This window comes from Pan paniscus, chromosome 14, assembly GCF_029289425.2.
Source record: "Pan paniscus chromosome 14, NHGRI_mPanPan1-v2.0_pri, whole genome shotgun sequence".
NCBI lineage: Eukaryota > Metazoa > Chordata > Mammalia > Primates > Hominidae > Pan > Pan paniscus.
This window is the reverse complement of record NC_073263.2, coordinates 19,067,626-19,081,131: the sequence shown is the minus strand read 5'-3', so window position 1 is coordinate 19,081,131 and position 13,506 is coordinate 19,067,626. Positions and strand designations below refer to the sequence as shown.

Below are 13,506 nucleotides of genomic sequence, written 5' to 3'. Positions count from 1 at the left end.
GTGCCTTTAGGGCTTTTTCTTTGTCAGTGACCTTGGACAGTCTGGTGAGTATATGCCTTGGTAATGCTCATTTTTTATAGTATCTCACAGGTGCTGTCTGGCTTTACTGTACTTAGATGTCTATCTAGCAAGATTCAAGAAATTTTCTCGAATTATTCCATCAAATATGTTTTCCAGGCTGTTTTCTTTTTCTCTTTCTCTCTCTAGGGCATGCCAGTAATTCGTAGGTTTGGTCACTTTACATAATCTCATATTTCTGACTTTCTTCACTTTTAAAAAATCTTTTTTCTTTATTTTTGTCTGACTGGATTAGTTCAAAAGACCAGTCTTCAAGCTCTGAAATTATGTTTTCTACTTTGTCCAGTCTATTGATAAAGTTTTCAGTTGTATTTTGAAGTTCCTTAAGTGAATTTTTTTAGTTCCAGAAGTTCTGATTGATTTCTTATTAAGATGTTTATCTCTTCCTTCATTTCCTGGATTGATGTAGAAGTTTCTTTTTGTTGATTTCAACCTTGAATCTCATTGAGCTTCCTTGCAACCCAAGCTTTGAATTGTTTATTGTCATCTCTGAGTTTTCATTTTGGTAGGAAGCATTGCCAGAGAGCTAGTGTGATCCTTTGGTAGTGTCACTACAATTCAGATTTCTCATGGTGCCAGAATTCTTGCATGGGTCCTTCTCATCTGGAGATGCTAGCACTTCTAATTTGTGTAATTATTTTTGTTTGGGTAGGATTTTTCTTTTTCTTTCCTTTCCTATAATATTACTGTTATTTTTTTCTTCTTTCCCTTTCCCTTCTCCCTAGAGGGTGTGACTGTAGAGCATGCTGGGTAGGGTCTTTTGGCTTTGCTTCTGCAGCCCTATGCACTTCTGCCAGCAGGTTTTATATTGGGTGTGTGGTTTGACCTATAAGCCAGTAGATGGCGCCACGGGTAAGAGCTGGCTGTTGCCAGTGCCGCTGGCTGTGTACTTGATCCTTGTTGATTGGGAGGAGCTCTCTGCTGCCCCAGGCAAAGGGCTGATTTCCTGAGTACACATTAATCTGAGCTCCCTCAGCCCTAGGGGTAGGGGGATTGGGGGCACAAGATGGGTGGAGCCAGATAGGGAAGATTCCCCCAGTGTTGTCCTGCTCCCAGTCCAGGTTTGGGACAATGCCGGCAGCGTTTCCCTGTGTCTTTCCCCCACAAAGTCTCCAAGTCTCTCCTCAAATGAGCTCCAAGGCTTGGGAGAAACAATCTCTTCCTCTGCCCGGGTTGCGTGGATCTCCAGTGGAAAGGTGAGACAGAGGGATGCTGTCTGCCTCTCTCACACCCTGAGGCTTCACTCACTTTTGTCAGTCGAATGCTGTCCTGAGGGCTGCTTGCCTGCATTGTCCTCCCCAGGATCTGGGATGTCCTTCATAATTCCGAGGAATTGCCATTTTCGTTCTTGAATTAAAGCTCACAGAGTTGGTCTTTATGTACTTGCTTGCTATTTCCAAATGACTGAGGCATGCTAAAAGCCTGTAATCTGCCATCTTGGAAAAAACATCCTTGCATCCTTAAGAGAAATGGCACTTGGTGTTGATACATGGTGTTTCTACATTGCTGAATTCACTTTGAAAATATATGTATATTTTTAAATCTACCTTTATATGTGAGACTGGTGTAAAAATGTCTTTTCTTCTACTGTATTTGTGCAATTTTGGAATCAGTTATATTAATGTACTAAATGAGGTGGGAATTTTTCTTTTTTACTATTATCCAAAAAAATTATAAAAGACATGAATTGTTGCTTTCTTATAGATTTAGTAAAAACCTCATCGTGTCCTTTTGTGGGGAGATGGTGAGAGATATTTTTACTGTAAATGTAATTTGCGTATTTTTCACCTGTGAGGCGGAGGTTGCAATGAGCCAAGATTGTGCCACTGCACTCCAGCCTGCGTGACACAGCAAGACCCTGTCTCAAAAAAAAGAAAGAAAATCAAGTTAAAATGCACTCCTTGAATATTTCTGAGTGTATTTTTATACCATGTATGTTCTTGAACTAACTTCTTTTCTTTTCTAGGAAGAACCGGGACTATGGTTTGTGCCCTCCTTATTGCCTCCGAAATATTTTTAACTGCCGAGGTATGAAAGATGTTCTACAAACTTTGTCTTATGATGATTGAGTTTTGCTAGTTCTGAAAGATCGCTGGTAGGACGTTAAGATGATTATTTGAGTCATGGTGCTTAGTAAAATTGTAATTAGAGAAGCAGTTTTTAGAAAGTCTGTTTTTGATACTTTCTTGTTTAACGTGCACTAGTTAGTAGCTGACTGCAGAATCTCTTTGGGCCAGGACTAGAGTGAGGTCAATGAGGTGCAAAATTTAAGGGAATGCTAAAAATTATAATAATTAAAATAAATAATTTTAATGCAATATTTTAATAAAAATTAATGCAAAAAATCTATGATGTATACAATATCAACATTTTAAATAAAGACAAGACCTGATGGGGCAGGATTAAGGTGAGGGGAGTAAAGCCATGTTACACAGAAAAAAACATTCAGTAATCAACATGCTTCCCTCACTTCACCTGGCCCTGCTCTTACTCCTGCCAGTACCATGACTTCCTCCTTCCTCGTGAGAATAGTATCAAGCTTAATTAGATAAATTCTCCAAAGAGCCTTGCCCATCCTCACAACTCTTAGGTAGATAAAAAGCAACATTTCACAGCTGAAAACAAAGCCTCTCCTGAATGTAAATATCTTTGCTTAGTCAATACATGTGGAGTCTATGACCTCTAGAAATTTCTGATAAGACAAGGTGGGCTGTTTCCACTTAAAGCAGAGTTCTCAGTCATTTTTCTTTCTGCCATTTTCTTGCTGAGATGCTACCATTTCCAGCAGCTCTGCTCGAGTTGTTTGGCCTGCAGTCTAGGGAAGAGGTGGTGGTTGTGCACAATGCCCAGACTCCAATTCCACCACCTTTGGTTTCTCTAATTTGAGATACACAGATTTTGAAAATGGGTGTTCTAGGATGGTGTTTTTCAAGCTGTGGATCATGATTTATCAGTGAGTTTTAAAATAAAGTTACTGGGTTGTAACTGACATCTTTTGAAAATAAAATGGAATAGAGCAGAATAGAAAATATCAAAAGGTTTAAATATTGGTGTATGTGTGTGTGTGTGTGTGTGTCTCCTAGGTTTATTAATGTGGATTGCAGCTTAAAAAACAAAAGGTTTGAAAGTCATTGACAGCCATTGTTCCAGAGCCCTAGACTGAGATCCAGGGACCTGTATTCCAGGCCTGTGCTTCTTCTAACTGGCTGCAGCATCTCCTAGGCAGGTTGCTTGGTTTTCTTTTGGTCTCAGTGTTGTCATTTGTAATATGGAAAGAAGGGTTGGACCAGATGCTTTCTAAGGTGTTTCCAGCTCTAAAATTTTATGAATGTATGAATCCTTGAATGAGAGAAGTCCTAATTTTGTTATTTTTGGTAGCCTCTGCCCAAAGATCACTGTGGCCGGGCATGGGTGGCTCATGCCTGTAATCCCAGCACTTTGGGAGGCTGAGGCAGGTGGATCTCTTGAGGTCAGGAGTTTGAGAGCAGCCTGGCCAACATGGTGAAACCCCTATCTCTACTAAAAATACAAAAAATTAGCTGGGCATGGTGGTACCCACCTGTAGTCCCAGCTACTCAGAAGGCTGAGGCAGTATAATCACTTGAACCCAGGAGGCAGAGGTTGCAGTGAGTTTAGATCCTGCCACTGTACTCCAGTCTGGGTTGCAGAGCAAGACTCTACCAAAAAACAAACAAACAAAATCACTGACTTTAGGAAAGAAGGTGGGCATAGAAACACTAAGGGTACCTAATATAGGAAAGGAAAGAGTGCAGATGAACCATGGTTGGATTGTACCCTTTTTTGTAGGAAAGCCTATATTATTTTGGAGAAAGGCGAACAGATAAAACCCACAGCAATAAATTTCAGGGAGTAGAAACTCCTTCTCAGGTAAGTTTTCTTTTTAAAAATGGGAGTTTTTTTAGGGGAGTGGGTTAAGATTGCCACCTGTTATTTGGTTTCATTTTAGACTCTTCTCCTTTGGTGATCAGGCAGCAGCAGTTGGGTGCCCTGCAACAGTCCTTGGTCCCTCCCTGAGACTGAGGGTCACACTTCAGGTGCTGCCCACATGCTGGGGACTCTGGCTTCTCCTCAGAGAATCCTGCTTTCTATTCTATACTGGTTATTGTTTATGGAGCTCAGGAGTTGATTATTTTCCCAAGGTAGGAAGGTCCAGTACCCAAGGCTCCAGGACCCTGAAGTGTATCTAAAATCACCAGCCTTTGATTTCAATGTAAAAAAGATCCAAGTCTTTCACAAACCCTTACTAGGGCAATTCAACCCTTGCAGAACATCACAAAGACTGTTTTTGGATGACTCCTGGTGTGTGTGTGTGTGTGTGTGTGTGTGTGTGTGTGTGTGTCTTTTCTGTGTGTTGTGGGGGAGATGTATTTTAAAAGAGAAAATAAAAGGGGAAATAAACTTTTCAAAACCCCTTCTGTATACCAGACAGTATTGCACTTTTACATATCTCATTTAATACCCATAACACCTATATGAAATATACACTGTTACTCTCTTTTTTCTTTTAGAAGCATTTTGTTATGGAAATTTTTAATCATATACAAAAGTCCAGAGAATCATACAATATATCCTTATGTAGTCATCACATTGCTGCAATAGCCATTTCAGCCGGCGCCAGCCACGTTTCATCCATTCTTTTCCCACTCCTCTCACACCCCCCAACGCCACTCTCCACTCTTGCTTTCCCTAAATCTGAGTTATTTTAAAGGAAATTTCAGTTGTCAGATCATTTTATCCCACAGCATTTTAGTATGACATTTAAGTACTCTTAAAACAACAACAAAAAACCTTAACACTTTTTATCATATCTAACAATATTATACCTTAAAAATCCTTCATATCAAATTTGTAGTCCATGTTTGTTTCCAAAATTGTCTTAAAATCTTTGAAAATTTAGTTTGTTTAATCAGAATTCAAACAAAGTCCACACATTTCATTTGGTTTCTGTGTCTCCTAAGTCTCTTTTAAGAATCTAAGTTCATAGATTTCTCACCATTTTTTATTACTTGTAATTTGTTTATTGCAGAAACCAGGATGTTTATCCTATAGCATTTACAACATTCTAGACTTTGCTGAACTATTCTAAGAGTTCTATATTCACTATCTCATTTAATATTCTCAGTAACTCTATGAGTAGGCACTACTATTATTCTCATCTTATAAATTAGAAAATTGAGGTTCAGAGAAAGTAACCTTTGAACCAAGGACTGAAATCTAGATGTCAGTCTCTGAAGCCCTTGCTGTGCACAGCTTCTCATTTATATTGCCTTTTCTATATTGCCCCTGAAACCAAAGTGAGAGCGGGTTGGGAATTCCTAAATGGATTTGGATGTGGCTGTAAATGAGTTTTTCTTTAAGTGGTGGGAGCTGAGTAGAAGAACACTCTAACTACCGGCCCTAAACCTTTAGTTTGGGCCAGAAGAACTCACCCTTATCCACTGCTACTTTTCTCCTACACCCAAGCCCCAAACAAAACAAAACAAAACAAAACAAAACAAAACAAAACAAAACAAAACAAAACAAAGATAGTCATAGACCCTAAGCTAAAAGTGATAGGTGAATTTACTGAAGTGCAGCCCTAAACATGCCATTTCCATGCTCAAAATCCATACTATGTCCCCACTGCCAATGGCAATAAACTAAACGTTTCAACCTGGCACTCAAGAGCCACACTTTGACTTTTCCAACCTTCTCTTCCACTATGTGCATCACACATCCCATACTCCAACACATTTAGACTGTGCGCTCTTTCCCAGCCTATGGACACTTGATACCCTCATGCCATTGCTCATGCCCCTTTTCCTAGAGTCCCTTTCCCTTCTCAGCCTGAAGTAGTCTCTTGCTTTTTCAATTCTTAGAGCCCTTTGTGTTTCTTTTAGGGACTACGTCACTTTGCATCATTCTCTAGTTATTTGAAGTGGTGACTTCTGTATCCCCTTTAAAGGCAAAGCCCGTGGCTTACCCATCTTTCCACCCTTTTCTCATAGTATTTTCTTTGTTTGTAGTGAGTGCCTCCTATGTGTTGGTTGTATTAATTTCTACTACAAGTCCATGTTGTTTTAAGTTGTAGGAGAAGGAAGCATGGGAGCACAAGCAGCTTGAGGGCCCTGGTGGTTTACAGCCCTTAGGGAAAGGTGGAGAATCTAGTGGCAGAAACTAAGGGGATGCTAGATGGCGCTCCTTCAACAACTGTCCCCACACATCTCCCCATCCCCATTTCTTCTGCAGTCGTGCATAGTTTCCCTAACTTTAGTCCAGAACCAGCACACCAAAGGCTGCAACTGAATCTCTTCTGATTCACCGAAAAAGCAACACAGGGACTCAGCTGCATGTTTGAGAGCTGAGTTGGCAAGACCTCAGGACAGAGTGCCCTCTATGTCTGGTGGTGATTCTCAGACACCATCACATTCTGATCCTGCATTGTGGGCCATTCTACTGACTACGTCTACTCCTAAGTTAAGGACTTTCATGAACCTGTCTCATGACTGGCCCTTTCTAAAGGGAAGTATGGCAGTTAGTTACTTTAATGAACATTTCCCAATGGGTAAGGAACAGTCTGTGAACTTATGAGTTTTGCTTTGTTTTGTTTTGTTTTTAATTTTTGAGACAGAGTCTCGCTCTGTCACCCAGACTAGAGTGCAGTGGTGCAATCTCAGCTCACTGCAACCTCGACCTCTTGGGTTCAAGTGATTCTCCTGCCTCAGCCTCCCGAGTGCTGGGATTATAGGTGCCCATCACTACGCATGGCCTATTTTTGTACTTTTAGTAGAGACAGGGTTTCACCCTGTTGGCGAGGCTGGTCTCAAACTCCTGACGCCCGGTGATCTGCCCACCTCGGCCTCCCAAAGTGCTGGGATTACAGGCGGGAGCCACCATGATGGCCAACTTTTGAATTCTGAACCAGTTGATTGAGTACCAGAGCTCTTCAATACCTTGAAGAAAGATTCAGGGGAGAACCGTTGTGAACAGCTTGCCCCAGGGAAAGGACAAGGCTAAGAGAATTCCAGGGCCTCCTTGAGAAAACAGAATTGAGGAAACGCAAAGTGAAGAAATTCTAGCTGTCAGGAACAAGAGAAGAGTGACGGGAAACCTGCTACTGAGGTTTGGAGGTATTCCTCTGGAGTTTTCACTTATACCATTCTCTCATGTCCAGGAAGCTGCTCTTCACCAAACCACAAGCCTTCCTCTAAGTCAGTCACAACTAAGCTTCTATCTGGACACTGATGATGCTGTAACTGTTTTGTTGTGCTTCTGATTAGTTGCCCTCTCAACCATAAGCAGCCTATAAACAGGGCCTGGCTCCATCCTTGTTACTTCCCCATTGCACTGAATTCAGTATTTTTCCCTCAAGGTAGATAGTTGTGGGGCAGCATCCCTAAAAATGTCTAGTTATATAATGGCATCCAGTAAATGTTTTCTTAATTACTTACCTCCATTAACAAGCTTTATGCAAAAAAAAAAAAAAAAAAAAAAAAAGGAATGCTGACTTTAGACGTTTCATCTCCACTTAAAGGAAGATTTCTTTTGCTTTTCAGAATAGATATGTTGGATATTTTGCACAAGTGAAGCATCTCTACAACTGGAATCTCCCTCCAAGACGGATACTCTTTATAAAAAGATTCATTATTTATTCGATTCGTGGTAAGTGCTTTATGTGTAATTGAAGAATTGGGCAGGAGGGCCAGAGTCCCCACTCTGGGAGGGTTTTGCTCATAGTTATATATACAAGTGAGCCTAACTCATACCTGTCTTTTTACATATTGTCACACAGGAACTCCTCCTTTTGTATGCCCCTCCTCCTGCAATTGCCCATTGATTGCCAGCCCTTAGATGTTCTTCACTTTTTCTTTTCCATCACCAACTTGGGGGACTTCATCCCCTTCCCATCTCTCCTGTTCTCATTGCTCCTCCGGTCTCAACCCAGGTGGACTTTTCCGGGCAGAGGGAGCCTCTGATGAGGGAGGAGGAGGACCCATGTGCCCTCAAACCTGCTTATTTCTCAGAACCACCTCTAGTTCAGAGTTTGCCTTGGTGGAGGTGTCTCCGTATCGTATCATTTTCTCACCTTCTTTTAGAGGCATATTTTTTTCTCATCACCCTGGGCTCTCCCTTTCCCCTCCGTCCTCCATCTGTAACCCTCTCACTCCCAGCTTACACTCAGGGGAGGCGGGAAAGCAGGATGTGTCTGTGTGGAAGGGATGGGGCCTCCCCACTCCCACTGCCGGAGAGGTAGCAGGGAGGCGATGCTAGGAACCCCTAAAGCAAACCTCTTCTAGCAGCCAGCTTGTGGACCTGAGATGGTGCCAGTGCTGGGTGCTATAGGTGCCATGGGGCCAGGATGCTGGTGTCCACACAGACAGCCTAGTATTTTTAGCCTTCTGAGTTTAGTTCTACATTTCACTGATTTCTGGTAGACATCAATAGAAAGAAGTTCTGCACCTGGAATGGGAAAGAGGGAACTGAGGCAAGAATCTGTGATTTCTAATGACAAATGAATATCATGGTGTTAGTGAAAACAAAATTAAATGAAAACAAACAGCATATGAGATGAACAATCAAAGATAATTAATACACTAGTTTATTAAAATATTTGTTTTAATTCTCTACTTTTAGTTTTGTGAATATTTAAATTAAAATTAATGTAGAATTGAGAGGAAAGCAATAAAAAATTAATTGGCTGAGAAACCAAGTCTTTGAGGAAACGCTAACGGAAGTGGGTCATTTGAATTGAAAAAAAGGAACAGAAGAGCCTTTGTCTGTAAATATACACTGAACACCACGGGAATTTTTGGATATAACTATCCTATATTTTTATAGAGATTGCATCAGGAACTGGCCTTAAAGTAGGGCCAAAGTAGTTAAATGACAGTATTTATTATTAAGAATCATTATGATTAGAAGTCTGAAGAAAGCAACATATTAGCAAGAAAGGTTGCAAGTCACCTTTCCTGAATTTTCTTTTTCTTTTTCTTTTTTTTTTTTTGGAGACAGAGTCATGTTCTGTCACCCAGGCTGGAGTGCAGTGGTGTGATCTCGGCTCACTGCAGCCTCTGCCTCCTGGGTTCAAGCAATTCTCCTGTCTCAGCCTCCCAAGTAGCTAGGATTACAGGCATGTGCCACCACGCCTGGCTAATTTTTGTATTTTTAGTAGAGATGGGGTTTCACCATCTTGGCCACGCTGGTTTAGAACTCCTGACCTCAAGTAATCCACCCACCTCGCTCTCCCAAAGTGCTAGGATTACAGGTGTGAGCCACCGTGCCCGGCCTAGCTTCCCTAAATATTTTTTCTGGAAAGATAAAGTGATGGGATTCTAAGTCCTGGAAGCTGAACTATATGTATTCTTTTCTCTTCTCTCATCTTATAAAATCTGCTTTAGGAGACAGAAATGGGCTTGAAGCCTTGTCTTTCAAAGACAAAATCCATGCAAGACCAAATAAGTAACTATTGATACATTGTTAGCTTGGATAATTTTTTCTCTTTTTAATCCATGATGTTAATTGGTGAGACATATTGATGTTCACGCTAACCAACCTAACTTTTTAATTTCATTTTGTTGGAACAGGTGATGTATGTGATCTAAAAGTCCAAGTAGTAATGGAGAAAAAGGTTGTCTTTTCCAGTACTTCATTAGGAAATTGTTCGGTAAGAGAAAACATGTGAATTGAAAAAATCTGATGTTTGTTTTAAGGCTGAATGTCAAACCAGCAATGTTCACCTCCCCAAACTATCACTCACCATAAAGAGATTCCATAACGCTTTCTGGTTACCATCCAACTTGGTGTCACTGGGTTTGGATGCAAACCAGAGATACATTAACCTGTTTGTTCAAAACAGTTTTTTCAGGGTGCTTTCCAGAATGTATTTCTGGTCAGTGTTGCTTTGCCTTTCACACTTCCACAAATGCTGAGCATGTTCCCAGGAATGTATTAAGGATTTTAATTTACATATCTGGTCATTTTTAGCCATATTCTCTTCTTCTCAGTCATTTGATCTTTTATTATATAGCACTGATTCTAAAAGTTTAGTGTGCATGAAAACCACTGAGGAGCTTGTACAGATTTATATTCCTAGGTTGTACCCCCAAAGTATGATTCGGGAAATCTGGAATGGGGCCCAGGAATCTATAGACTTAGCAATGTCCCAAGTGATTCTAAGTCAGACGTTCTGTGGGATGACCCTGTGAGAAACAATGCAAGGGTGAATGAACTGGGGAGGAACCTCTTTATCCAAAGCAAAGGGGACCTGGTAGTCAATGTTTTGCTACAATGAAGAAATGCCTAAAACTATATACCTTTTCTGAAACAGTAAGAAAGCATCCTTCATGGTCTAATAACCCTAAATTTTAGAATTCCTACCCAGGCCTTTGTCTCATATTGTCCTATTACTAACCCTGTTCCCTGCCACCCCCTCCCCACTCTGCCCCCGGCTTTTTTGGCCTCTCCCAACTGAGGGCATTCACCCAGGCCTGACCCTTGGCTTTCTGTTCTTAGCAAATGCTTTATTCTTAAAGGATGACCCATTCCCCTTACTTCAACTATTATTTGTTCATTTACTGAAGAGCTATTTATGAGCACCCACTGAGTTGTAGATGCAGGAGCTACAACATGAACAGTTTCCACTCCAACTCAAATGCATTCGCCAGTCTCAATTATCAAGGAGCTTTCTCTCTGCCTCTGCAAATGGCACCAGCATTCTTCCACTCACGCCTTGGGCTTTGATTCTCTTTGCCTCAGCCCCCTAAATCCAGTTAGTCATCCATCTCTGTTGATTATGCCTTTGACAGTTTTCTATGTTCTCCTTCCTTTCTGTTCTCACTGCCACTAATTGTCCAGAATCTCCTTTGCTCAGCGTAGATTTCTGCAGTGGTCTCCTTACCCTTTCTTTCTCCTTCTATAATGCAATGTATAGAATCCTGAACTATGCATCCTGAAATACTCCTCTCATTGTGAAAAATTGTAGGTAGAGCAGAAGACACACTGTGTGCCCATGGTCAGAGCCAGTTAACACCTTTGTCTCAACATCTTTATCTGTAAAATAAATAACACATCCAAGTGTAATGGGAATTCAATTAGATAATATATATGAAGTTTCTTTGTGAACTATAAATCACTAAATAAGTGTTATATGTGATAATTATCAGGCCTCTTTGTCACATAGGAAATGCCCCACCATATTTTTCAACAACTTCTCTCTTATTTCCTTGGCTCTTGAGGTCTGAAGATATAATAGCCCTAACGTAACACCTGAGCTCTTTTCCATCAGTAGCTTGACCAGCAGACTTCATTCCAAATAAACTGGGTCATCCCTTTTGGCTCTTGGAACACAACTCTAATTTAGTTAGTTAGTTAGTTGGTTATTTCTTCCTTTCCTTTTTTTTCCTCCTGAGCCAGGGTCTCATTCTGTCACCCAGGCTGTAGCGCAGTGGCATGATCATGGCTCACTGTAGCCTCAACCTCCTGAGCTCAAGCAATCCCCTAATTTTTTTTATTTTTTGTAGAGCCTGGGACTTGCTGTGTTGCCCAGGCTGGTCTCAGACTCCTGGGCTCAAGCAGCCTGTCCACCTCAGCCTTGCAACATGCTGGGATTATAAACATGAACCACACTGCCCGACATTGTTTGTTGTTGTTTTTCCAAGTTTTTTCTTTTTCTTTTTTTTTTTTCTGAGACGGAGTTTTGCTCTTGTTACCCAGGCTGGAGTGCACTGTCACAATCTCAGCTCACCACAACCTCTGCCTCCTGGGTTCAAGCGATTCTCCTGCCTCCGCCTCCCAAGTAGCTGGGACTACAGGCATGTGCTACCACACCTGGCTAATTTTGTATTATTAGTAGAGACGGGGTTTCTCCGTGTTGGTCAGGCTGGTCTCAAACTCCCGACCTCAGGTGATCTGCCCACCTCAACCTCCCAAAGTGCTAGGATTACAGGCTTGAGCCACCGCACCTGGCCCATTTTTCTAATTTCTACTTTGTGTTATTGCTCGTCTTTTTCTCTCCGTTTGGACTAGATTCTTTTTTCAGAGCTCTTCTTCCTTTATCTAAACTGCTTCATGCCCAATTCAATTTCTACCTCCTTAATGAAATTTTTGCATTCTGCACCTTCTGTTAACTAGCCCCCAGTAGTACATAACAGCACACCCAGTCTTTGTCGTACAGATTGAGTTATGTACCATTCTACTATTGTTTCTTAAATGTACAGCTCCCTGAAGGGGCCAACTGAGTCTGCACCTCCTTTTGTGTTTTTCACAGGGCCTAGCATAGACCTTTCTTATTGTGGGTGCCATTATTTCTATGAGAATGAGTCAAAGAACTAGTACAGCTTCAAAGTCATTCATTCCAAAACTTGAGCTATCTTTGGTCACTCCATCCTGCAGCCTGCACTGGTCAAGTTCAAAGATCCCATTGACAAACACAAGAGTTCTGATAAAACATGATGAGCAGGGGGACCCCACTCTCCCCCTCCCTTGGGAGGAGCATGCAGGCCCAACCCCCAAGTGTTACAGACCCCCGTTGTTATTTTTTAAATTTAGAAAATAAAAAACCATGATAAGTTATGCATTGCTTTTTGAATGTCAATGCTAGCTTTAAAATTGAGCTTCTTAATGTATTCTCAAAAAAGGCCCTAACACATGAAAATCAAATGACACACATTAAATAATAATATTTAATTGATTAAAGTCTAATGGAAAATTCAATACTTTTTAAAAGTGCAGCACTTTTTAAAAGTGCTGCACTTTTGAAAAGTGCCTCATGGCCGGGCACGGTGGCTCATGCCTGTAATCCCAGCACTTTGGGAGGCCAGGGTGGGTGGATCATGAGGTCAGGAGATCGAGACCATCCTGGCCAACATGGTGAAACCCCGTCTCTACTAAAAATACAAAAATTAGCTGGGCATGGTGGCACGTGCCTGTAGTCCCAGCTACTTGGGAGGCTGAGGCTGGAGAATCAGCTGAACCTGGGAGGCAGAAGTTGCAGTGAGCCGAGATCATGCCACTGTACTCCAGCCTGGTGACAGAGTGAGACTCTGTCTCAAAAAAAAAAAAAAAAAAAAAAAGAAAAGAAAAGAAAAAAAAAGAAAAGTGGTTCATGATAACCCTAAACATGTTGGCCTTTAAAAGACATAAACAACAGGCCGGGTGCAGTGGCTCATGCCTGTAATCCAGCACTTTGGGAGGCCCAAGCGGGCAGATCACTTGAAGCCAGGAGTTTGAGACCAGCCTGGCTAATACAGTGAAACCCCATCTCTACTAAAAATTCAAAAATTAGCTGGGTGTGATGGCTTGTGCCTATAGTCCCAGCTACTCGGGAGGCTGAGGCACAAGAATCACTTGAACCTGGGAGGCAGAGGTTGCCATGAGCCGAGATCACGCCACTGCACTCCAGCCTGGGTGACAGTGAGACTCTGTCTCAAA

At 41.5% G+C, this 13,506-nt stretch overlaps 1 protein-coding gene across 1 annotated transcript in view; it reads left to right on the top strand.

Moving 5' to 3' along the window:
- TPTE2 (transmembrane phosphoinositide 3-phosphatase and tensin homolog 2) overlaps positions 1-13,506 on the top strand; it is an 89,253-nt gene that overhangs the window by 71,699 nt on the left and 4,048 nt on the right. Inside the window, exons 17-20 of the mRNA XM_055097122.2 lie at positions 2,045-2,106; positions 3,886-3,966; positions 7,635-7,740; positions 9,663-9,742. Coding sequence (XP_054953097.2) covers positions 2,045-2,106; positions 3,886-3,966; positions 7,635-7,740; positions 9,663-9,742 — 329 coding nt within the window. The remainder of the gene's footprint in view (positions 1-2,044; positions 2,107-3,885; positions 3,967-7,634; positions 7,741-9,662; positions 9,743-13,506) is intronic.